The following is a 25,142-nucleotide window of genomic DNA, read 5'->3' as shown; positions in this document are numbered from 1 at the left end:
CCCAGATGATCTTAGAGATTGTGCAGGTTCAAAGGGGAAAATGCAATTGCAAAGATAGGTAGGTCCCAAACTGTTTAGGGCTTTTAAGGTGATAAACTGCACCTTGAATTGAGACGGGAAACTTATTGGCAGCCAGTGGAGCTGTTTGAACAAGGGGGTTGACTGCTACATGTAACTCTCTCCATTTAGCAACCTGGCCACAGACCTTTGCACTAGCTGCAGTTTCCGGGCTGTCTTCAAAGGCAGCCCCATGCAGAGTGCATTACAGTAATCGAACCTGGAAGTAACTAAGGTGTGGGCCACCATATTCAAGTCAGACATCTCGAGATACACTGATGTTGAGTCGCAGATCAAAGCAAAAAAAAATTAAAAATGTACTCACTAGACTAGAACTTTCCAAACTATTTGTAGCATCACTTTAGTTCGTTGGCTGGAATGTGTTGGTGTGCTGTGCAAACATAACTAGAAATCTCTTGACTGCCTCAACACAACAGAGCCTGAATCCACTCTAAATCTGGTTTTTGCCTTCTGCAGAATTCTGGAGTTTGTAGTTTGGTGAGGCCGAGGACTTGTCTGGCTGAGCTGTTTAAAGGCTCAGTGGATTTTAAGTGGATCCAAACTCTAGTGTGATGAGGTCATGAGTGTGTTGTGAAATAGACAACACCAACCTGCATGCATTTTTATGTAGCAAAGGTATTAGTATTGGTAACATTATTAATATTAGAATTTATTTATTTATTTATTTATTTATTTACAGCATTTATATTCCGCCCTTCTCACCCCGAAGGGGACTCAGGGCGGATCACATTACACATATAGGCAAACTGTCAGAGACAGAACGCCAGTGAGTAAAGCAAAACTCAGTTTATTGAGATTACAGAACTAAAAATGCCCGTAGGAGACAAAGAACAGGGCAAACACTTGACTTCAGTGTGATAGGTAACAAAAAACAACTCAGATTGAGCTTAAACAACTCAAATGGAAAAACCGGGTTAAACAGAAGTATAATCCGGATTAAATCAAAAGTGCTTACTTCAGCCTGGCAAACAATGCAAACAAAGGAGGATCAACAGGAGTCAGAATGTAAACAACAGACTGGTAGCAGATTCCTCTCTGCTACTCAGAAACAGCAGGAGACTAAACCAGGCTTGTTTATTCCTCCCTGCAGCGAAGGAAAACGTGGTCGTAGTCAGGATTCAATTTAAGGTTCAACAGTCAACGATATCCAGGTCCAGGCTCAGCAGTCAGGGAAACGGCAGTCAGCAGGGTCCCAATCCGGTCCAGAGGTCAATAGCCAAACGTAGTCGTCTAGGAATCCAAAGGTCTCACCGATAAGCAGCAGAAGGGATAATCCAGAATCGAAGTCAGTCAGTCCAGCGTCAATCCAGTGTGAGTAGGTATTGCCCGTCAAAAAGACGACGGAGGTCCAAGCTATTGAGATTAAACACAAGTTGCACAGAGAAAAACCCCGCACAGTTCCTCCCGCTGTCGATGCCCAGTGTCCTTGGTAAACTTACGTATCCAGCAATGAATCACACCCGTCTTCAGGAAGTTCCCCAACAAAAGCCCAAGCGTCCGTCCAGATTACCTTGCCCAACGCAATTAGACATTGATCCCAAACCCCAATTTATCCCAGTTCAAGCTCATCATCGCTGTCAGCTGCCATCCCAATTCCAGGCGCCCCAAACTCATCATCCTCATCAGAGCTAAAGCACCTTTGACTACGACCCACAGCATCCCCAGCTGTGGATCCCGCTCCATCCCTCCAGCCAGTCCATGGGTCTGATCCTGCAACCCGCCACTCACCTCCCATGCTTTCATTGCCTGTTTCCCCAACACCCAAATCCTCCCTCACACGAGTCCATTCCATGTCATCCTCCTCCGAGCTGGCCATCTCTTCCTCCAAACCCTCAGAAAAACCCTCAAATGAGTCCTCATCTGTCGGGTCTGTAAACAAATCCCGGAGCCGTTTTCGTTCACGCTCCTCGAAAGAGCCTGACTCTCGAGGAGTCTTATGCCCCCTTCTTCTATTATCGGAGCCCGAAGGCTCAACCATAACACAAACATTCAATGCCTTTTATCATTGAACAAAGACAAGACAAACATAGGCTCCGAACGGGCCTTGAACTCATGACCTCCTGGTCAGAGTGATTCATTGCAGTGATTCATTGCAGCTGCTCTCCAGCCTGCGCCACAGCCCAAGCCCATTTTACTACTTCTAAATTACACATTTTTGGGAAATATATGTTACCTAACAAATAATACATTTTAATATATATATATATATATATATATCAAAACGTATGTATTGTCCGTATTTCTCATAAGGGGTTGGTTTAACCTCTTTTTTTCCTAGTAAACCTGAATTACTGTGTTGTAAAATGATGCAATTCTAAAAAGTGCATCACCAACATGAAATGGATAAGTGCAAAATCATTGAAATTAAATCCTGAAAAGACAGAGATACTCCTGGTCAGTCATAAGGCAGATCAAGGTATAGGAATGCAACCTGTGCTGGATGGGGTTACACTCCCCTTGAAGTTACAGGTACGCAGCCTGGGGGTGATTCTGGACTCATTGCTTACTCTGAAGCCTCAGGTGTCAGCAGTGGTCAGGAGTGCCTTTGCACAATTAAAACTTGTGTGCCAGCTGCGCCCGTACCCTGAGACGCCAGATCTGGCCATACTAGTACATGCCTAAGTTACATCTCGACTAGATTACTGCAACGCACTCTACGTGGGGCTGTCTTTAAAGAGCACTCAGAAGCTTCAGCTGTTCCAGAGATCTGTGGCCAGATTACTAATTGGAGCGCTGTTGAGTGAGTGAACAACTGCCATGTTATGGCAGCTCCACAGGCTCCCAGTTTGCTACTGGGCTAAATTTAAAGTGCTGGTCGTTACATTTAAAGCCCTAAACAGTTTGGGTCCAGACTACCTGTCCACCTGCCTATCCTCAAATGAACCTGCCCTGTTACTGCGTTCATCAAGCGAGGCCTTCCTCTTGGTCACACCCCCATCCCAAACCCAGCTAATGGGAATGAGAGAGAGGGCCTTTTCTGCAGTCACCCCTCCGCCTCTGCAACTCTCCCGAAGGAGATTAAAATGGCTCCCACACTCCCCTCTCTCAGAAAACAATTAAAAACATACCTATGTACCCAGGCTTATGGAGAATCAGATGTTTGAATATCTGGCTTCCTCACAATGAATGGTTTATCAACAGGGCTTTGAAGACGGATATGGTTTTAATCTCTCAATCTGGTTTTTAATCTTGCTTTTTATGTTGCTGCGAATCATGTTTAATTAATTTGTCATGTTTAGTTATGATAAATTGTGTGTTTTAATTATTTGTATTTAATTTATTATGTAATTTGTATTTTATTGTGTATTTGTATGGCATTTAATAGCTGTCATCTATGTTGTAAGCCGCCCCGAGTCCCCAAGGAGAGATGGGACAGGATATATATAAGGTTGACCTGACTTTAGAAAGCTCTGCACCAAACATATCATAATACAAGAAATAGGAGGACAAGCTACCATTTTCCTTGTTACTAACACTCCATATATTTCAGATTAAAATAATTTTGAAAAGAATGTGGTCCTACAAAATGCTGAAAAATATTGGGAGGCGTTCTATTAGCCATGTGCCCAGAAAGATATACCAGCATTCTTCAATATATTTTAGACTAATGCAACTCTCATCACTGTAATCACTACCATGTTGGCTAAAGTTAGTATGAATTTTAATCCAAAAAAATTAATATCAAGTTAAGAAAGGTAACTGCTTTATGGCATTTTCTAACCAACCCTTTCCCTGAAGAGATTTTCAGGTGTTTATCACCTTGACTACTTTGAACTGTAACTTTGGGGATAAGTTCAAGACCTCTTGACTTACCAGATCACCCATGTGTGGACCAGACACAACAATCATCTCCATTGCGACATCAAACAATGTCAGCCTCAAGATCACTAAACAATGGCAGTTTGAATGTCCACTAAAGTTGTCCCTACACCCCAGTCCTCATAGCTATCTGTGTTACCAGTGATGGACTTTCTTGCTTGTGTTCCTGAGTTGGATGTCTATTATTATTATTATTATTATTATTATTATTATTATTATTATTATTATTATTGACACAACGACGTTGTATGACACAGCAAACAAGATAGATATGCTGGATTTCATATCACAAAATCACAAGTCGAACACTTCCCAAGTGTCTAGGACTGTGTGATGTATTTTCGGATGATGCATGCAGATCCCAGTAGGGTGGCCTTTTGCAGTTGGCAGATCGTGATTTTGTCAATGTCTATTGTTTCCAAATGCCGGCTGAGATCTTTTGGGATGGCACCCATTATTATCAACACAACGACGTTGTATGGCACAGCAAACAAGATAGATATGCTGGATTTCGTTTCGCAAAACCACAAGTCGAACACTTCCCAAGTGTCTAGGACTGTGTGATGTATTTTCTGATGATGTGTGCAGATCCCAGTAGGGTGGCCTTTTGCAGTTGGTAGATGGTGATTTTGTCATTATTATTATTATTATTATTATTATTATTATTATTATTATTATTGAAGGAAGATAATGATGAATATACAAACTTGCTGGTGATCTCTGACAGTTCCAATGTCATACTCTAAATGAACAGGGAGTAGATACAATTTGAAACCCTGATCCATCTTGTCCTAAAACTTGGGTACTAGTGTCTGGCCTATCACATTTGGTGATTCATCTACTTGGCCAGGACAATTAATGGGCAGATGTCCTCAACAGAGCCAAGACCTCTTCCCACGAGTGGTGCCTTGACAGTAACATTCTCCACATTTTACAGCAGGTGTGTATTCTCGCCTCCAGATCTGTTTGTCACAGAAGAGAAGGTCTGTCCAGTGTTATACATGTTAGCCCTGAATACTTTCATAAATGTGTTCCTTTTTGATTGCAGCGAAATACTCATGTATGCATTTCCCCTATTCTTACTCCTGACTTGGGGGATCATGAAAATCATGCATAAAGCAGATTTGCAGGCTGCTTGCTCCCTAGTGGCATCAATAGCCAAAGTTCTTCATTCTGTTCATATTTTCCAAGGAGAAAATAACAAAATAGTCACAGGTGCCTGACATGCAAACCCAGTGGTGATGTGAAAGCTTGTCATTCTGATGCTAACACACTGAATTTTACAACTTTGTGAAATGGCTTTAGGCAGTGCAATATTTTCTATGGCTTTCAGCATTACCTCTTTCCACCATCCAGGTCATTAGTTTGCTAGTCTCCCATTTGTGTCAGTCACAGAGATCATGAAGGACGAGGGCAGATTGAATACCTTTACTGGAGATTTTGGGTTGGTCATCTCTGAACTTATCGAAGCCACTCGCACCCCTCTTGTTACTATCTTGTCTCTTCTCTATACTTGAGCATATGTGGTGGCCTGGAACTGAAGCAACTTGGTGTAAAGATACCGGGAATATACACAGTTGCGGTAGTAGTATTCTCATCAAAAGAAGTGCTTAGTCTAGAATTTTTGAAAGATGTAGCTGTACAGACAGGATGATCCGTTTGTTTGAATTTAGACCACTCAAAGAGACATAAGTATAGGTAAAGATCCCGCCCTTCCCAAATTATTGCGTTTTGTTACTATGGCGAGATGAAGACTGATAGATGGCATATGTTCTGTTTCTCAAAACCTAAATCAGATAGGGGAACACTGGTGCAATTTTTGAAATCAGCAGGTGAAATATACCCAGAAACAGGTTGAACATTTGAAGCCCCCAAATGAGTGTTGGCCAGTGTTATGATTGGCTGTGGTAGTGACGAGTGCTGGGACTTAAAAGCCCAATAGCATTTGGGAGGCCATGGGATTCCTATTGTAGAATTGTGATGATAACTATTGGTAGTCTGGGACCACAAGCACTGTGGTTAAATGTTGAACATGAAATAGGCAGGTTTGTATTTGTATGTGTGACATTTATACACGAAAAAAGATTGGAAATATCCAGATAAACAATAAAAAAATACCCCACAGTGCATCCTTCTGGCTTGTTTTTGTGATGAGTGTATTGCTTGAACTTTGGGTGTTTAAATTATCATTGAACAGTTTTCCAACATTCTGTCTACCCCTCCCAGTCCAATTTTTTCTCTCTGTTCCAGATGGCCCTGTATTGCATGCAGTTCTGGTACCCCATATTTTTGGCCCTGTTAGATAGTGATAGTATCGTAGTTCTCCTTATATGGCAGGTCTTATTTGATTTGATCAGAAGTAGCTTGTTTAATTTTGGAAGAACTCTTTCATATGTACAAGCCAATTGTTGCTAAAACACAGTGTGCTGTTTATAAATAGACCTTATGGTTTGGGATATAAAAATATTTACCAGTTAAAGTTGGCATCATTTTCATTTATGCATACTGTCATCTGTTTATTCCCTAAAGCTGTTGTTTATAGCTTTGGGTCATGAGATAAAGTAAGATCAAACTATAAAAGGAAAAAAACAGGTTTCAAATCCTTGTATTTCACCTTGTCTTAAATTCTTCTTATTTACAGGAAATAAAAGGACTCTTATTACTTAATTGCATTGATTCTCAAATGTTTAGGACTATCTTGCCAAATATAATATTTAAGAATGTGTTGAATGATTCTTTTACATACATAAGAAGCGAGTTTGTACTGAGCTATAACAAAACTTAAAAGGCATTTTAGTTATATAGAACATTCTAAAGTACATCACTACCTAATTCATTCTTATAATGCCTTCACAGGATCAGTTACTAGTAGTATCCAGATATTGGGATCTGAGAGTAGGAAATGGAATACTGAAGCAGGGAGATGGTCACCTCTGAGTTGGTGAAGTTGTGGCTAAAGTACAGTCTGAATTAAAGAATTTTGTTTGAAATACATGCTAGTTGCCAGTGCATAATAACAGATCTATGTTAGCTGGAGACCTTATTGATTGTGGTGATTAGTGTGAGATCTGAATCAAGTTATTTAGCTTTGAGAAAGTTAATGGAGCACACAGGATTTTTACTCTATATCTGGTTAATCGTTAGTTTCAAGCATAGTCTTATCCATTGTGATTCTGCAAATGAGGTGGTGTAAAATCATTGTCGTTCCACAGCAGTATGGTCAGTTGTGCTAGCTGGCCCATAGATAGTTGTTGTCCAATGAACAACTCTGACTAATTTGGTGATAATGGAATCCTTTTAAAAATCAAAACCCTTTTTACACTACAGTAATCTTTTTTGAATGCCAGTAGTAAAAAGTTGAAACAAAGGATGTAATTCATATCTGTGGATCCAGTTTAATTTTTAAATGTGTTTGGCATCTGGATATCAGTCACATCTGTCCATGTTCTTCTCTGTCTAGAAATTGAGGGTTCTATAGGGTGTGTGTGTGTATATATGTATGTATGTGTGAGTGGAGTGTAAGGTGGGGAGATGAAAACCGAACTGGCTTAGCCTTATCCCATCTATATATTTATATCCATAATAAAAGTGAAAACCCGTATGTGTGTATGTGGCACGGGTGTCCGCTCTCACAGACACCCTCCGGCCTCCACAAACAGGCTATAGTTCCCAGTGCTAAGGAGCCACCAGGTCACTTCTTTCCACTGACATTGTGGTTACCGCGAGCTCCATGAACATGTATCCCAACCCCTGCCAATGTACTCCCCAAACACTACGGCCCACCACCCAAGGAATGTTTTCATTTGGGGACCATTTCATCTTAGATTTTGCATTTTCCTCCACCACAGGCAGGCATCCCAGGATTCTCCATTGCTGTGGAATTTGCAAGACCCCGCCTACTGCCCTTCCCTTTCCAATCTGTCTGCATAACAAACAGAGCAGAACTGAGCTTACTGAAGGGGTTTGGGAATTGACTTGACATGGTGGAAGTTGTAGTTCACCCTGCATCAAGTCAGAGCACTGTGACTCCTACTGGGCAATTTAGAGGAGTTGTAGTTCACCTACACTCAGAACACTATGAACCCAAACAATGATGGGTCTGGACCAAACTTGCCATGCATACCCGATATGCCCAGATTTGAATACTGGTGGGTTTTGAGGGGAGTTGGCCTGGACATTTGGGAGTAGTAGGTACTGGGATTTATAGTTCACCTGCAATTGAACCCCACCCATGATGGACCAGGACCAAACTTGGCACACAGAGCCCCCATAACCAATAGAATATATTGGACTACTTTGGGGAAAAGGGAGTTACAGTTCACCTACATCCAGAGAAACAGTGACCCCCAATGGACCGGGACCAAGCCTCATGAAATCTGGGAGTTGTAGTAGTTCACCCCCATCCAGAGAGCACTGCAGCCAGGCGATGACCAGCCAACAACAGATCTGGACCACGCTTGGTACACAGATCCAAAATGGCAACCTTTGCATACTGGCAAAGTTTGGGGAGGATTGACTCATGACTCTGGGATTTGTAGTTCACCCACTCCAAACTGAGAATACATAACATTCAAAGACATATACTGCCTTTCTCAAATGACCCGGGCACTGCCGGGTCCCCAAGCTAGTTATTTACTAAATTACAAGATGACTTTCTAAACAGTTGTTCTTAAGAAGACTTGGATGCCTCCATTTTTGTATAACTTTTCATATCTGAGGCTGGAGGGAGCTTGTTTATTCTATTTTCTATTCATAATCTCTTACCCCATCCCCACCATATTAACATCAGAATGTTCCCAGTGCAGGAAACCCTATTAAGTACCATTTGAATTCACAATTTATTACCTTTGAGAAAGTTAAAACTGAAGCCTATTCCTCTGATGAATTTCCTCTTATTAGAATCTCAAGCTTCAGTTCCTTCAGAGGGCTTTGCTCTCTTCCCCACGACACTGTTGTCCAAACATTTTCACATATTTTTCCCATTCCACAAGTTTGAAATACCTCAGACTAGTCTTAATTATCAGCATTAGGAGCGTTGAACTAAAATATGTCAGTAGTTTTTCCAGCTTTTGGCCCTCACTAAAATTTAGCCCCCAAGAACTTTGAAATTGAATTTGGCCATCAGACTGAAAGAGATCCTTCACCTTTATGTATATAGACACTCTCTGTAATACATTATTTTTCTTAGTTATTAATGTGTTCTGATCATTAATAGAAAATGATGACTTTGATATGCTGAGCACCATATTTATTTGAATATAATGTGCCATTTTGAAGATGCACATTGCAAAAATGGATTTGCTATCAAATGTAATATGCCCAATGGCGCAAGCATAGCACTTCAGGGAGGCAGGCAGTATGAGTGAGGCCATTGAGAAGTCAATATCTTTCCATGATAACTTTACTGTTCTACATAGAATTTGTTCAAGCGCAATAGCTTATATGATATATGGTAATTATTTTAGCCTTCTAAAGCTGACAGATTTGTGTTTTGTTTTGGCAGTAGAACGATTCATTCAACTTTATAATGTTATTGTTTAATGCAAGTCCATTATCATCATTAGTTATAGTGGTATTTTAGATCTTCATTTTTATTACGTGTATATTTAGCTCAAGATTTCAAAAAATACTATGAATTGCATTCTGATCTTGGCATTATTATCAAACTTATTCTGTCTCATTACTAAAATAAAACTGTTTTCAATTTCAATGCTTAAAACAATTGGATCCCCATGTTTGGGGCTTAAATTGTTGACCCCAGTAAAACTGTTCTTAAAATAATATTCCTAGGTTTATTTGATCAATGACTTATAAGTTACTTCCTTACACCTTCTCCCCTTGCCTTAGTACTGCACAAATACCTGCCCGTAATAAATATTTTGGGCCTCAACTTGCCATGTATGTTGAGGGTAGGTTCTGGGGCCAAAATTAGGATTTTGATATGATTCATGGATAAGTCAAGGGTCATTTTGAAAGAGGTAAAAGCACCAGCGCTGTCTCAGGAAGCCAGCTGCCCCTATCCATCACCACAATTTCAAAAAGGCCAAAGCAGTGCTACGGTGGAGAGAATATAGGCTGGGGATCAGTGCATCTTTATATTCTCCCAGGACAGACATAGCTCTTACCTTTCTCCTCAGGGATAGTTCTTTTATTGATAAGAGTTAAGACATAGTATTCACATTGACCTGCAGATAAGTCGACCTCATTTTTTGAAGTCAATCTCTGACTAAAATTTATAGACTTACACACACACACACACACCACATATATATATATAGTATGTTGCTTACTGATATGTCTGACTAGACAGCTAAACCCACATCCAACCACTCCACAAAGTAAATCAAATTTCAACTTTTTCTAGAACTAAACAACAGCAACTAACAAGGGAGATTTAGGAATGGTGAGAAGAGTTTAAAAGCAGAAGAGAAAGCCAGGTCTTACAGAATGCAGAGTAAATTAACAAGAGAACCAGGTTGAAGAAAGAAGATCTAATAGGCACAACCAATCAAATATGACATAGTGTCAAGCCTGATTATTTGCTGACTGATCTGTACACCTGTGGTAGTGCAGTCATTACAAACCTAGGGCCGTAAAACTTGTAACAAAATACTCACTGGCAGCACAGTAGCAATCTAATATAGAAGATTATCAAGCCATGAAACTGAGTGACTAAATTGGAGAACCTAAACTATTCTATTTTTAACAAGAAGTGTCAAGTTATTTTGAAATCATACCTATAATGTATCTCCTGACAGAATCTATAGAAATATGGACCTGTTTGGAACGCACAGTTCACTATGTGAAAACATACTTCATATCCTAGGGTTTAAACTTATTAATTTATTATTAATATTAATCTATTATTGAGATATTAAAATGTCCAAAACATTTTCTGTAAGCAGTGCCTTAATACGATACAATATACATGTTTCTAGCAGACAAATATTGTTAGATTAGGTGTGTTCACATAAAACAACACATCAAGGATATAGAAATCCTGGCGAGTTATGTAGAAACATGCTACTCCTAAATTAATCACAAGCAACCAAACAAATCAAAGAGCTTGTCCACCATTGGCTTATTGTGTCACTTGTGGGTCTATATAGTTTCTTTTCTCTGTTTGGTTCTCTTCTGCCAAACCAGGGAGAGAATCTGAGGTTTGTTTTTGGCTTCTTTCTTGAATTTTCCAAGGGAAAGTTGTCTGCAGCTGGATGGTAGAACAAACCATTTGTAGAGCAAAGCTCAAATTGTTTGTACAGTTGCTCCTAGTGCAAATGGAGCTATCAGACAGCATGTACTGTTATGACACTTTTTCAGGATAAACCAAGTTTCTCATGTTGGGTGAAATTGCCATATATACTTTTGAAAAATGACCATGTATTTTAATATGCTTCTAAATAGACATTTGTCTAGATATTGCCATGTATATTGTAAAACGTTTTTGAATAGATATTTTCCTATATTGAATATACTTATGTGAGTCAGTGACACTACCTCTGTCACTGAGCTTATTTTAGAGTCATATCTTTACGACTACTGCTTACTTTCATCTTCTGTAACCTCCATTTGAGTTTAGGACTGTAATGGAACCCATTATGGGTAAAAGGTCTATGACTCAGTCATTGAGTCTCTCAAATGTGTGGCTTTTTAAATTGCTGCCATTAAAGCTTTATTAGTTTGTCATAAAATGTAATGATGTAAAATTCATTCATGTTACCATATTACAGCTTTGCTTTTGTTATATATTAGGATTTTTGTTTATGGTTTCTAGAAATTGATTTCTTCAGTTTAATATAAAATCTGTTTAAATTCAGCAAAACCTTATGTTGAAATAATGTCTGTTCATTTAGATTTTTATTCTCAATGAAATCATTATAATTGATGGAGGTCATGTACTTGACTACAGGAGGAAAGAATTTTGTTTGTATTTCAGGTATGATGGTGTTCATATACCTGTCACAATTCTGAAAATATCTAGAACCACCACAACTTATTCTTGTGTAATGCTTGTAATAATCAGTTTATATAGTTCATCTTATTTCTGTATTTGTTGCATAGCAAAAATGGACATTTTAAGTATAACTAGAAAAGAGTTTTGTAGCAAGTGCTATTGAGGAAATTCAGTGAACACTGAAGGTTAAATTTCTAATGTTGAAGGCTTCTTTGTTCTTCCTCCCTCCAGTACACCACAGTTTCACATTAATTAATCATGTTGAAGTGAACAAACAAGGTAAAGTATCTGTGGTGCTACTGGAATTGAGATCATATAAAGAACTGCCTTTCACATATTCTGTACATTCTAACTATAAGGAGAAACCTTCTAGATAGAAATTGCTGTGCTGCTGTATTGTGTTTTTCATCACATCTGGGAACATTATTACAGTTTTCTTGTATTTAACTGACTTGTTTTGTTCTTTTGTGTTGACCATGACATTTGTTGAAGGGATTGGCTCTACTTTCAGTAATGTAAAATGCCTTGCAGTCTTGGCTTAAGTTTTATCTTTGTAGTCTGAGCAGCTTCTGGTCATTGCAGGCAAAACATTAAATAGGGCTATAGAATCCTGTCTGAATGACTGTTAGATGTATCAGTAATGCCAACAACAGTAGACCCACTGAATCAGTTTTTGAATGTTAAGTCAGCACTTATATACATCTTATTAATTCGGTGGTCATATTCTTGTTGGCACTAATGCATAGGTGTAGGCCTTAGATTTTAAAATCTAAACTAAAAAAATGACCATTCCATGGATGCTGGGAAAAGTGCAGCAATAAATTCACATCCAAGATACAAGGATGCTATGTAGAAATACATAAGGTGGAAGCATAAGAAGCCAGAGAGATGTAGAAAGCGCAGTTAGAAGCTAGTAAGTGTAGAGCAGTTCATGGGAACTTCTAACCCAAAGGCCATTCACAGAATATCTACCCTGTTTCCCCTAAGATAAGACATCCCCAGAAAATAAGACTTAGTAGAGGTTTTGCTGAATTGCTAAATATAAGGCCTCCCCTGAAAGTAAGACCTAGCAAAGTTTTTGTTTGGAAGCATGCCCACCAAACAGAACACCAGAGCATGCAGGATTGGTAAATGTACGTACCATAGAGTGTTGTACATGGAAATAATTGTAGTAACAAGAAATTATTGATAGGATTCACAGTTTGTCTGGTTATGCTGGTTTGTGATGACAACTACTGTGCAGTATATAATAAATGTTTGTTTTTTTGTTCAACAATAAATGTGTATTCTTCTTCTTGGAAAAATAAGATATCCCCTGAAAATAAGACCTAGAGCATCTTTGGGAGCAAAAATTAATATAAGACAGTGTCTTATTTTCAGGGAAACACGGTATATGTAAACTGTGGCATGTATCTTTTCCCACCCTTCTTTTCTCAAGTCTATCTTTTCCTTCCCTTCTGGGCCATACCAGTTACTTAAGAGGGGACAAATATTTGGAGCTTTTGTTCTTCTTCGCCCACCCCCATGGTTTCTGGTATCATGTCACTGATTATAGGAACAAATGGCTCTCCCAGTGCAACTTTATAGCTGGCCATACATCTTGCATTCCAAGAAGTGCAGTTGATTTTTAAGGCAACATAAAAGACCCTTTGCACTCAGGAATTTCCCCACCCATTGTTTTACAGTAGAGTCTCACTTATCCAACATAAACGGGCCGGCAGATAAGCGAATATGTTGGATAATAAGGAGAGATTAAGGAGAAGCCTATTAAACATCAAATTAGGTTATGATTTTACAAATTAAGCACCAAAACATCATGTTATACAACAAATTTGACAGAAAAAGTAGTTCAATATGCAGTAATGCTACGTAGTAATTGCTGTATTTACGAATTTAGCACCAAAATATCACAATGTATTGAAAACATAGACTACAAAAATACGCTGGATAAGCGAATGTTGGATAAGTAAGACTCTACTGTATTTGAATCGTCCACACAAGTGGCTTTTCCCACTTTTCATCCACAAACACACTCATCAGATAGTTTGGGCTGCTTTCTTGTGCTTCCCAAGTCAGGGGAAGAAAACAATATTTTCTTAAAAGGGAATCATGAACACTTCTGAATGCCTATTTAAAAGGTAAAACAAGTGATTAAATTATTCATTATTTGGGAAAGAAAAAATATTTTAGAGTGATCTCTGGATAGGATGTTGATTTTGGGGGGCAATGAGTTAAGTAATTATTGGAAGCATAGTAGAAACAAGTTAATAGTGCATGAATTTGATCTGCTCTCCTTTAGCATAAGCTTCTTGTTTGATATATATATATTATACCTGAGAGAATTTAACTGGAAAAATTCTCTATATCTGGCAAAGAAGAAAGGTGTCGAAAGTACAGTTTTGGAAATATTGAAAGTAAGATTGAACAAAGTTAACTGTTACTTTGGTATTTCTGAACTGAGAAACTCAAGACAAAGGGCTAGGGCTAAGGAGATAACATTTGTTTGGGTGTTTTGTAGTTCCTAACCATGGGGATGTGTTTTAATGGTCAGAAATCTAGATTTAACAATGTTATACCCCACCTTAGGCTGTAAGGAGAGGTGGATAAACATTATTATTATTATCATTATTAAAAACATATGAACATTTTCATGGGTCTGTATATCATTGTAATGCCAATGCTCTTGGTCGTTCTCAGTACATAAAGGTGAACTCCCACTATTACTTTTATAGAAACATCTAGATTGGATGGTAATCAAGTGAATGCATTCTCATGTTTTCATGCCAGAGGTGACCCAGTTATGGAATTGGAACTACAGCTGCTTTTGCTTTTAATGAAGAGTGTCCATTAGATATACTAAAGTCATTCTGGGTCCTTCAAGCAAGGCAGAAATCTAATGTAAATTGATTAAAATCTTTTATCCTTCCAATATATCTAGAATTGTAATGCAATCAGCCCCACCTCCACTCAAAAGACCTTTAGATTCTGGTGGTCACCTATTGAGAAAGGAAGTAAATTGAAAGCTATGATTTCTCTCTTCTTGCAAGCCAATATTTACCTATTTGAAACATACTGATTTCAGCATACTGAAGGAGGGCAGAAGCAGTCATTTCTCTTTTTCTCACACTCTTTCTCCACTAAACATTACATTAAATTTCATGCCTGAGTTGGTCTCCAACTTATAAAGAATCACCCTTACTCACTTATAAAGAAGCACACTTAAGCTCACATCAACTCAACCACTCCAAGTGCATGTACTGTGCTACTGCTAGTAGCAGCCAGCCAGGTAAGCCTGAATCCGCAGCACAATCACACTCTCATTTTCTTTTTCCCTCTGGCAGTAGCTTGTAATTTTTTTTTTTAGTAGGATGAAGTAAGGGAGAAGGGGCTAACTTTTTAGAACACCTTTTTTTTAAAACTACAACTTGAGTATCTAACACAGCTTGTATTTTCAGTGCATTACTCTCCTTCCTACTGTCCTTATTCAAGGCTGCTCACAAGCTGTGCTAAGAGACATCACAAGACTGCTACCCATGTAACCCTTCTTCCTCCAGTTTCCATTAATTATAGTGAATCAGAACAAATTTGGTAACAAATAACAGGCAGAAACCCACTTATTCTATATTGAAAATTAGTGAACTGTAGGTCCAGCTTGCTCCTTAAAAAAAAGTAACCAGCTATCAAAGTAACTCATAGGATCATAGCATTCAAAGGGGGTCCCAAAGGCCATGGGGGTTTGATACCCTGCTCATTTCATCCGTAGCAGGCAGCCGCCTAGCCTCTTTTTGAAGATGACCAGAGAACGAGAGCCCTCCATTTCTTTAGGCAGTTGGTTACCTAAAAGTAAAACATGTCTGTCTGGGTTCAATCCCAGGAGGGTTCTCAACCTGGATTCCAGTAGAGGTTGGAAACAAAGTATGCCTCCAAATATCACCTTTTTAAAAGCTTATTCCAAATAACTGTACCTCAGGAAATGAAATTCAAAGTTTTAGAGTGGTAGAAAATCCACATCAAAGCTGCAAAAGTACACAATTGCAAGGTCATGGGTTAGGTGGTCTAGCTGTTTTGGATCTTGATCCCTGTGTTATACGTCAGTTCTCAGTTCACATGCCATCTCAAAAAGAGAAAGCAGAAACAGGAGGGCTCTAATCATGCTAGAAACAGAGCTAGGTATCATGCTTCAGCCAGGTGATATAATCTCTTAGAAAGTTATTGTTTTGAAGATGAGCAGACATTAGTAAGTGAGTGTTAGTGTGTACGTGGTATATTTCTTGTAGTATGTGAAACACAGTCCTGGCTCATTCTCCTTCAAAGAATTTAGGCGCTTCCTAGTTCACTTCAATCTTTGGTACACTTTTAAACTCTTTTGAATTCGAACGATGATGAAATTAGGTTCTAAGTTTTATGATTGTGAATTTTTCTCTGTCTCTGGCTTAATTTCTGTAAGCAGCCTTTGAGGCTGATAAAAATGAGGGTTGATCATAATAGGAGATATGCAAACCTGAGATTTATTCATTTATAGTAAATAGTAAATAATAAAATGCATGGATAAACTACTTAACATCATGCTTATCTATAAGAGCCTACAGTGCCCTTAACATGTGTAATGCTTAAAAACATACGTTCAAAATAACAGTCATTAGCAGCAGAAAAGTTGAACGAGTGTATACAACATCTAATTGCTATACCCAATGTTCTTAAGAACACTTGGGCCTAAGTATCCGACTTAAAACAGCTCACTAAATTATTGGAAGTATTTGATAAAATTATTTTCAGGATACATGAAATATACATGACTTCAATGTTTAGACATGACAGGCTGATGCCGGATGAGAGACTCCCTCCTTGGACACACACAAGACTGGCAGCGTGGAAGGCGCTGAACAGACTGCACTCTGGCACTACGAGATGCAGAGCCAACCTTAAGAAATGGGGCTACAAAGTGAAGTCCACGACATGCGAATATGGAGAAGAGCAAACCACAGTCCACCTATTACAATGCAGTCTGAGCCCTGCCACATGCACAATGGAGGACTTTCTTATAGCAACACCAGAGGCACTCCAAGCGGCTAGTTACTGGTCAAAGGACATTTAATATAATGCCAAGTTTTTTAAAACTTTGCTTGTGTTTCAAATACATTTCAGCTTGTACCATCTGTTCGCTTCTGACATGATAAATAAATAAGTGTTTAGACTTGAGTCCCATCTCAAAGATTTCTTATTTGTATGCACAGGGAGTCTCTGAGTTACAAACATCTAATTTACAAATGACTCATTGTTAAGAACAGGGGTGAGAGAACAGGAAGTCAGAGAAATCTACCCATAGGAAGTTAAATTCACTCCTGAAAGAGTTATCATGGGGAAAAAATGAGGGTTTATCACCAATTCTTGTTTCTACAACAAGCCACATTTTTCAAGAAATGATTATCACATGGACAGAAAGTGAGGTGAAATTTTCTGAAAAGGGACAGCAAAACGAACGCCATAGGGTGTTAACCCTTCCCTATGCTATCCAAAGCTTACACACACACACACATATCCATACCCTGTTTTCCCCAAAATAAGACCTACCCCAAAAATAAGACATATCATGATTTTTCAACATTTCTGAGGATGCTTGAAATAAGCCCTATTTCAAAAATAAGCCCTCGATATAGTTCATTTAAAAAGTCAATTTGGAAAAATAAGACTGCCCCTGAAAACAAGTTCTAAAACATCCTTTGGAGCAAAAATTAATATAAGACCCTGTCTTATTTTGGGAGAAACAGGGTACACACATACATACATACATACATACATACATACATACATATAAAGATACACTTTAAAAATGTACCTGTTCTGACTTAAAACAAACAAATTCAACTTAAGAACAAACCTACAGTACCTATCTTGTTCGTAACTGGGGGACTGCCTGTGTAAAACATATCAGTGTCTGCTATCAGATGGTTCCCGTATTTCATGATCAGAGTTTTTCGTTGGTGTGAGAGCATATAAACCAGAATTATCTGTGTGAGGAAAATATTGAAGCTGGAGCAGTTGGTGGTTAGGCTAGTTTGCCCACCTTTATCTTAAGCTAGGATAATATGAGTTTCCTTTCTCTGAAGCTGGGTAGAATGTGATTTCCTGAGTGGAGATTCAAATCCTGGTCTCAAGAGTCACAGTACAGAGTTCAAACCACTATCCCATGCTTCTGATTTTTTACGTTCATTTAAAGAGAGATTGAATTCTAAAGACTTACAATGTTTGGAATATAGCTATTTGAAAAATTGTGTTGAATCCATATGAACCCCATTTGCATCTTAAGATCATCCTGAAATCCAATTCACAGGCTTACCCTCTACTTGGCTGGTCTCCAAAGAGATATGCATATGGCTGTTTTTACACAGAGTGGAGTGAGTTAGGTTTAATGTTGCTTTAAACAAATATCCTTTTCTGTAGTTAAATTGTTTCCACACATAATTGCTTTATAGTTGCACTGAGGTGGATTTACTTCTAAGGCTAACATAAATATCAAAATAACTTTGTGATTTCTCGGGTATCATTTAGGTTTTTGGAACAGAGGTTCAAAATTTGCATAATTGATAAAATACCAGACTTGTCTAAGATATTAAACTGGACAGAATACAACCTTACTATGGAAATTTGTGCATCTCCACATCAATGGTGGGTCTCACTGAGAGCTAATTCAGGGAACGAGTAAATTGTGATTCTGTAACCAAACATAAATGTCTACAACAAGCCTGCATTCTTTCATAACAAGTACAGTAAGTTGTGAAAGGGAGGGATATTTTGAGTATCCCAGTGGTTCTCAAATTGTGCTCTTCCAGATGTTATGGACTTCAGTTCCCACAATTCCTAACAGCTGGTAAGTTGCCTGGGATTTCTGGGAGCTGAAGTCCAAAACATCTGGAGGAGCACAGTTTGAGAACCACTGATAAATTGCAGCCGATTTGTGAGATTTTCTGTATTTTTCATAGGAAGAGCAGCAGTGTGTGTTTCATATATGTACATATGTAATATTACACAAACTTATTTCTTTTATTTTAGTTTTGGTGCCCCAATTTCTGCAAGTTTAAACATTTTTTCTGTTTCAGAGGTGGGGAAATACAGCCCATTGCATCCTAGTACCTTTTGTGCAGATCTTACATATTGGAGATCCCAAATAACTTTTTCAGGCAAAGTATTACCTATAATACAATCCAAAACACAGCTTGAAAAGAATACCCCAACCCAAAAATCTAGCTTTGAATGTAGAAAACTGGAGAAAGACAATTTGGAAATCCAGAGAAGTACAAGCTAGATTGCATTTTTGGGCAATTTGGGGACAAACATAAACAAAAATAGTTCACCACGAGTGAAAATTGGTTCATACACTGTTTTGTATCCTTGTTTAACTAAACACATGAATCAAAGCCTAAATTTCTTGCATTTGTTATAACATGGCTAACAAATGAATTCACCCAACAAATACCACATAATTAATAAGTACAGTTTTTTCAATGCAGAGTAATAGTTATAACTATATTGAATATCAGAACTTTGGGTCAGCATGTCTTTACAGAATACGGTAATTTTGTGATGGTGTTCATTTTATCAAGCAAAACTTACAAAGTTCTGTAGAGGTGTGTGTTTAAATCCCATCACAAGTTGGATAGTTGCACACTTGTTGTTCTAAGTGGTTTTGGAGAGTTCTGTATACTTCTGGCATGTATTAATAGTATTAAGGGTCAGACAGTGGGAGTTGACAGAATGCCCACTGTAAAATTTAATAGCATTACTGAAGAAAGTACCATGTGGCTGGTTAGGCAGGTGATGTGGCCCAGTAGTCTGCTGCATGGGTATTAATGTGAGCCCCTCGTTTTAAACACATGACTAAAAGAAGCCATCTGTTCTTTGTTACATATTTCTCTAAAAGACTTAAGGGGTACATGAGTCTAACATACACTCAAACATTTATGAATTCTTTCAAATGTACCAGAAATATAATCAAACAAGATTGTTGCTTACTCCCTATTACACAGGATTATTTAACCTTTAGTGTGTAGGATGATTTTTTTTACAACCTTATGAATTGCAGTAGCAAAACATACATTGAAAATCTTCAGTACATCATTCATATATGTATATATATACTGTATGTAAGTTTGAGAGAATTCATGGGCTTAGGAAAGGGATACAGTGACTGGGTTTTTGGAGAAAAAAGTATTCAGAATTTATACCTCTCACTTTAAAAATTAACATCCCCTGCCTATGATGAAAGTTCGGGTCTGTGTATACGCATTTCTCTTAAGTAGACAAAGTTTAGCAATTTGTGATGCTAAATAAACTATCTTGTTTCTAATTCATCGTTATCTTTTAAAGGTTATGTTTAAATTGTTCTAACATTGAAAATAGTTTAATTCTATTTTATGTCCACAGTTATGGATAGTAATGCAGTTCTTAAAAATCTTCATAGTTGAAGAGATCATATGGGCACAGAATTCGTATAAGAATTCCCATTGGATGCAAAGGTAGTGTCCACTGTCCAAGCAATAGGAATCAACAATGTAGAAATTGTGTTAAGATTTTGCAGGGTTGGGGTGCTCCTTTTTGATTTCCAGGCTTGTTAGAAATTAGAGATGTGCAAAATCTTATCAGAATTTTGAAATCTATGCCAATAAATCCTACAGTTATAAGTAAAGAATGATAATATCTGAGAAGAGAATTAAGCCAAAGTCTGGATGTTGGTAGTATATTGCATACTGTTGAATTAAAAAGAAAACAAGAGTGAAAGAAAGCAGAAGTCAAACATTGAGAAGGAAAGGGGTTAGGACAGAAAGGGAAAGGCAAAAGAATGAATGGATGAATCATCAAAAAGGACCTGATTGAATACATGAAGAAATAAAGAAATGTGTCTTCATCGGTACATACTGCCAGCTCTCCAGATTCACTGGGATTAGGAGTCAAGGCTCTCACAAAAGTGTCAAAACATTGAAGAAGAAGAAACCGCAAGAGAAAACACCTCTCTAGGAAATCCGGTCCTTCAGGATGACTCTGGTCAATCTCTGGTGGAAGTAGACCAGAACCTCACTGGAGGACCTAGGCAATCCTTGAGAGTGTTCTCTCTAGGACTCTCTCAGTCTTCTACCAGACGTTTACCACAGAGTCACACTAGAGGCTGTAGAGGTTCCCAGAAAGAACATTTTAATCATATCCATAGAAGTCGAACTTGCAACTGTGGAGAGCTGATAATAGATGTATTGGTCAAAATGTGAAGGCTGAGGTGTAGGCATATATTTAACACATATTTAACATACATTCTGTATTTTACCAAGAAATTATGTGTGTTTGGAAGGAAGAGACAGAATTAGTAGAATAGATATTATAAGCACAACTGCATGATACAATAAGGTATCATCTGGATTGGCTGTTTTTTTCCTAAACTGTGCTTAAACCATGTGTTGCACTACAGAAGTTAACACAAACCATGACTTCTCTACTCATTGTTAGTAAAACATGTTTTACACTTTTCCGTTTCCTTAGGCTTCTATTTTACTCATTCAGTGCTCATCTTTCCTGCCATCCTAGAGGCCTTTGTGTTACTACAAGATGTCCCATCGTTAGATAATGTCTTATTAGACCCTTTTTCATTTCAGGCATGGAAGTCTCCTGAGCACTTACTATTTTGTTATTTTAATTTTCTTGATACATAATTTTAAATTTGACAACAGCCCTGAATGTCTTGTTGAAAAAATAGTGTAGATGCATTAAGTTAATAAAAAGTTTGTACATTATCCTAAAATGGACTGGGGTTTCTAAATCTGTTCTTTGTTAAGAGAACAAGAGATGGAAATTCAGATACCAGGGACAATTTCCTTAATATAAAGAGACAAACTGAACTAAGATGAGAATGAAAGTAAGTAAAAGTAATGTTATCTGATAGGAACAGCATATCAACAAATCAATGAGAAAAAGATCATATAATACCGATCCAGGGTTGCATCTGCACTATAGAATTAATGCAATTTAAAATCACTTTAACTGCCATGGCTCAATGCTGTGGAATCCTGAGAGCTGTAGTTCGGTGAGGCACTATATGACAGAAGGCTAAAGACCTTGTAAAATTACATCTCCCATTATTCCATGGCATAATAATGTGGTATCAAACTGCATAATTATTTATTTATTTATTTCCATCATTTATATGCATAAGTTCTGCAGTGTGATGCACACCAGATACAGTAAGGAGACTGACAAGAAAGATCTCATAGTTTATTATATATAATTATTTAATTATTTACTATATATTGTTCAATGCACAGTCAATGGGATCAACCAATATGAGCAGTAGTTTTAAAAACTAGTTAATTGGATACCTTATGCATTCACTATTTTTATTCAAAATTTTATTAATGAAAGAATGCTTCATTTTGCATTGCTTAGTTAATGTTTTACTACATACGGTAACTATGTGTTCTATCAAATCTTGGTTTGTAGTGTATTTTCTGATACTCCTTCGGTTACTAATATGCTAGTAACAACAGGTCCACACAATTTGTATCAGCAATTTGTTGTTGTTTTTTTTGAATAAATGCAGAAAGTGATCACTTTGTATTTTGGCATTTTCAGTGTTGGTAGAAAACAATAAATACATGTTGTCTTGCAGTCTTGCAAATCACTATTATTATTTTTTACCATTTAATTCTGAACATACTAAAATATTTAAAGTTCTTAAATGCCCTATTGTGAGCCTGTTGAGCATGTTGTAATGGAATTAGAGATCTTTGTTGCATTATCTATTTTAGAAGCTAGAATATGTTGATGGAGTTCATAGGCTTATGTTTTGTATATTCATGACCTAATTGTGGCATACTAAATGTGTAAAAGTTGTTTTGTTTTGGAGGTGGTTCTAGCACGTCTGAAAATATATGTTTTACAGCATTTTTAGTCAATAACATTTCTAAACACCAAATCTAAAACATGTATTAATCTAATGCCTCATTTGTTTTTTCCCAGCATTCTCCATCAGAATCTTTCTTAGAGAAATCAGTGCCAGACATGACTCAGGTTAGTGGACCGAATGCCCAGCTACTGAAAAGCGATGATTACCTTCCATCCATTGAACAGCAGCCCCAGCAGAAGAAAAAGAAAAAGAAAAACAATCACATTGCTGCAGAAGGTCCCAGTAAAGGATTTCTTGGTGGGCTTGACAGCCAGGATCCTACCAGGAAATCACTGGACTGTTCCCAAGAAGAGAAAAAGAAGAAGAAAAAGCCTAAAGTAAAAAAAGACCCAAAAGATCCAAAAGAACCGAAGGAGAAGAAGGAGCCTAAAGAACCCAAGACTCCCAAAACCCCTAAGATCCCTAAAGAGCCAAAGGAGAAGAAAGCTAAAAACACCACACCAAAACCCAAGACCAACAAAAAGTCAAAGTATGTACTTTTTGTTAATATATTAGTTTTCCCGGTATATTACTCTGTTACAAATGCAATCTTAAAGTGATATTTAAGTTGCTGGCAAAGCTAGACTAATATCCAGAATTCCATAATGTAGAATTAATGCAATTTGAGACTACTAACTGCCATTGCTCAATGCTATGGAAATCTGGGAGTTGTAGTTTAGTGAGGCATCCACACTTTGACAGAAAAGACTAAAGACCTCATATAACTACAACTCCTTTGATTCCATAACATTGAGTCATGGCAGTTAAAGTGGTGTCAAACTGCATTACTTTTACAGTATTGGTGTCCACTAAATCTGCACATTTCCAAGTGTGATGGGGTAACTATTTCAGTCAGATGTGTCTGCTTTTTCCTTTTTTCTGTTTTGATATTCATGAAGCTTAAGAAATGATCCTAGGGACGTCTTCACATTTACCTGGGTCCTGTTCCGTTTTGCTGGCAGTTGCAGACAGAGATAACAGCACAAGGCATTGCCAGGTTGCCCTTCCCCCAGCACATGAGGGAAAGGGCCCAAAATGTGGGTATATCTGTTGGAGCTACCCAAAACCCACTTACCTCTCAGTCATTGCAACGTTTCCTCGGCACTTGGACAGTAATTGGGGTGGAGTCTGCCGAGCATCATGTGATGGCACTTGGCATCATACAAAGGGACAGTTTGCCCCAGTATGATGAGGTAGTAAGAGACATTGCTGTTTACTTTCATGTGTGAATTAATCTTTATGGTATCTGAAGCATGTTTGGTGTCCTGGAAAAAAACCCTGTGTTAATTATTTTGTCAGTGAACATCATTCTTGGTCAGTGCTTTGATACCTAAAATGAGAGGATCTCAGTTTTCATATATGTCTGCAATACATGTAGGAAATAAATAGGACTGAAAAATCCCTTTTGGAATTGTGACTTGAATATGAAGATAATTTTAAAAACTTATTTGTGTGGCCACTATCGATCTGTAGAAACATTTTTAATAGATGTAAACTGAAGAAAACTTGATTAGAACGTGATTTTCCTCATGATCTCATGGAATGGTATCCTTAAACAGTCAAAATTAACTTTTTATAAATTCACTAGCTTTGCCCAGCCACGCGTTGCTGTGGTTTATGGGAATAATTTGTTGGCCAGCTGGAATAGTAGTGAATAGCCTTGCAGCCGCAAAGCCTGGCCGTTTTCTTCTTATGGTTTTGTTCATTTGCAATCGTTTGTTGGTAGGTGTTAGCTGGCCCTGATTTCCCTGTTTTCAGAGTGTTGTTGTGTTTTCACTGTCCTGGTTGTAGAGTGTTGTAATAGTGGGAGTGTGGTTTTGTTTTTTTTCAATGGATTTCTCTTGCTAGGAACCAGACAGGCAAGTGTTGTTTGTATACTTGTGGAATACAGTTTGTCCAGTGTGGGAGAAAGAACTCTTTGTTGGAGGCAAGAATGAATGCTGCAATGTGTCACCTTGATTAGCATGTAATGGGCTTGCAGCGTGATAGCCTGGCTGCTTCCTGGCTGGGGGAATTCTGTGTTGGGAGGTGTTAGCTGGCCCTGAGTGTGTCCTGTTTGGAATTTCCCTGTTTTCAGAATGTTTGAAGTAGTCTCCCAGATTAGTATGTATTGTCCTTGTTGCTTATAAGACGGTTGAGTCATCTTGTTGGACTCTCCAGGTGTTTTGCACTTCAGCTCCCATAATCCCAAATAGCCAGTTTGGGATTGTGGTAGTTGAAGTCCAAATGGGGCCCATTTTGTCAGAGAAGCACTTGATTGAACTAAAAGAAACAGCCTCACAGCCTTTTGGAGCGCGGCTGGTAAGGAAGGGTTATTCCCTCCTGGCTCTTCCATCCTCCCTCCCACCAGTGTGTGCGCTCTGGCCT

At 38.1% G+C, this 25,142-nt stretch overlaps 1 protein-coding gene across 8 annotated transcripts in view; it reads left to right on the top strand.

Moving 5' to 3' along the window:
- The window catches only part of chd7 (chromodomain helicase DNA binding protein 7), a 148,348-nt gene that overhangs the window by 51,012 nt on the left and 72,194 nt on the right, over positions 1 to 25,142 (top strand). For all 8 annotated transcript variants that reach the window (XM_062980342.1, XM_062980341.1, XM_062980343.1 and 5 more), the window contains exon 4: positions 22,850 to 23,265. In XM_062980342.1, the coding sequence (XP_062836412.1) occupies positions 22,850 to 23,265 (416 nt within the window). The remainder of the gene's footprint in view (positions 1 to 22,849; positions 23,266 to 25,142) is intronic.

This window comes from Anolis carolinensis, chromosome 4, assembly GCF_035594765.1.
Source record: "Anolis carolinensis isolate JA03-04 chromosome 4, rAnoCar3.1.pri, whole genome shotgun sequence".
Classification (NCBI taxonomy): domain Eukaryota; kingdom Metazoa; phylum Chordata; class Lepidosauria; order Squamata; family Dactyloidae; genus Anolis; species Anolis carolinensis.
This window is presented reverse-complemented; position numbering and strand designations above follow the sequence as displayed.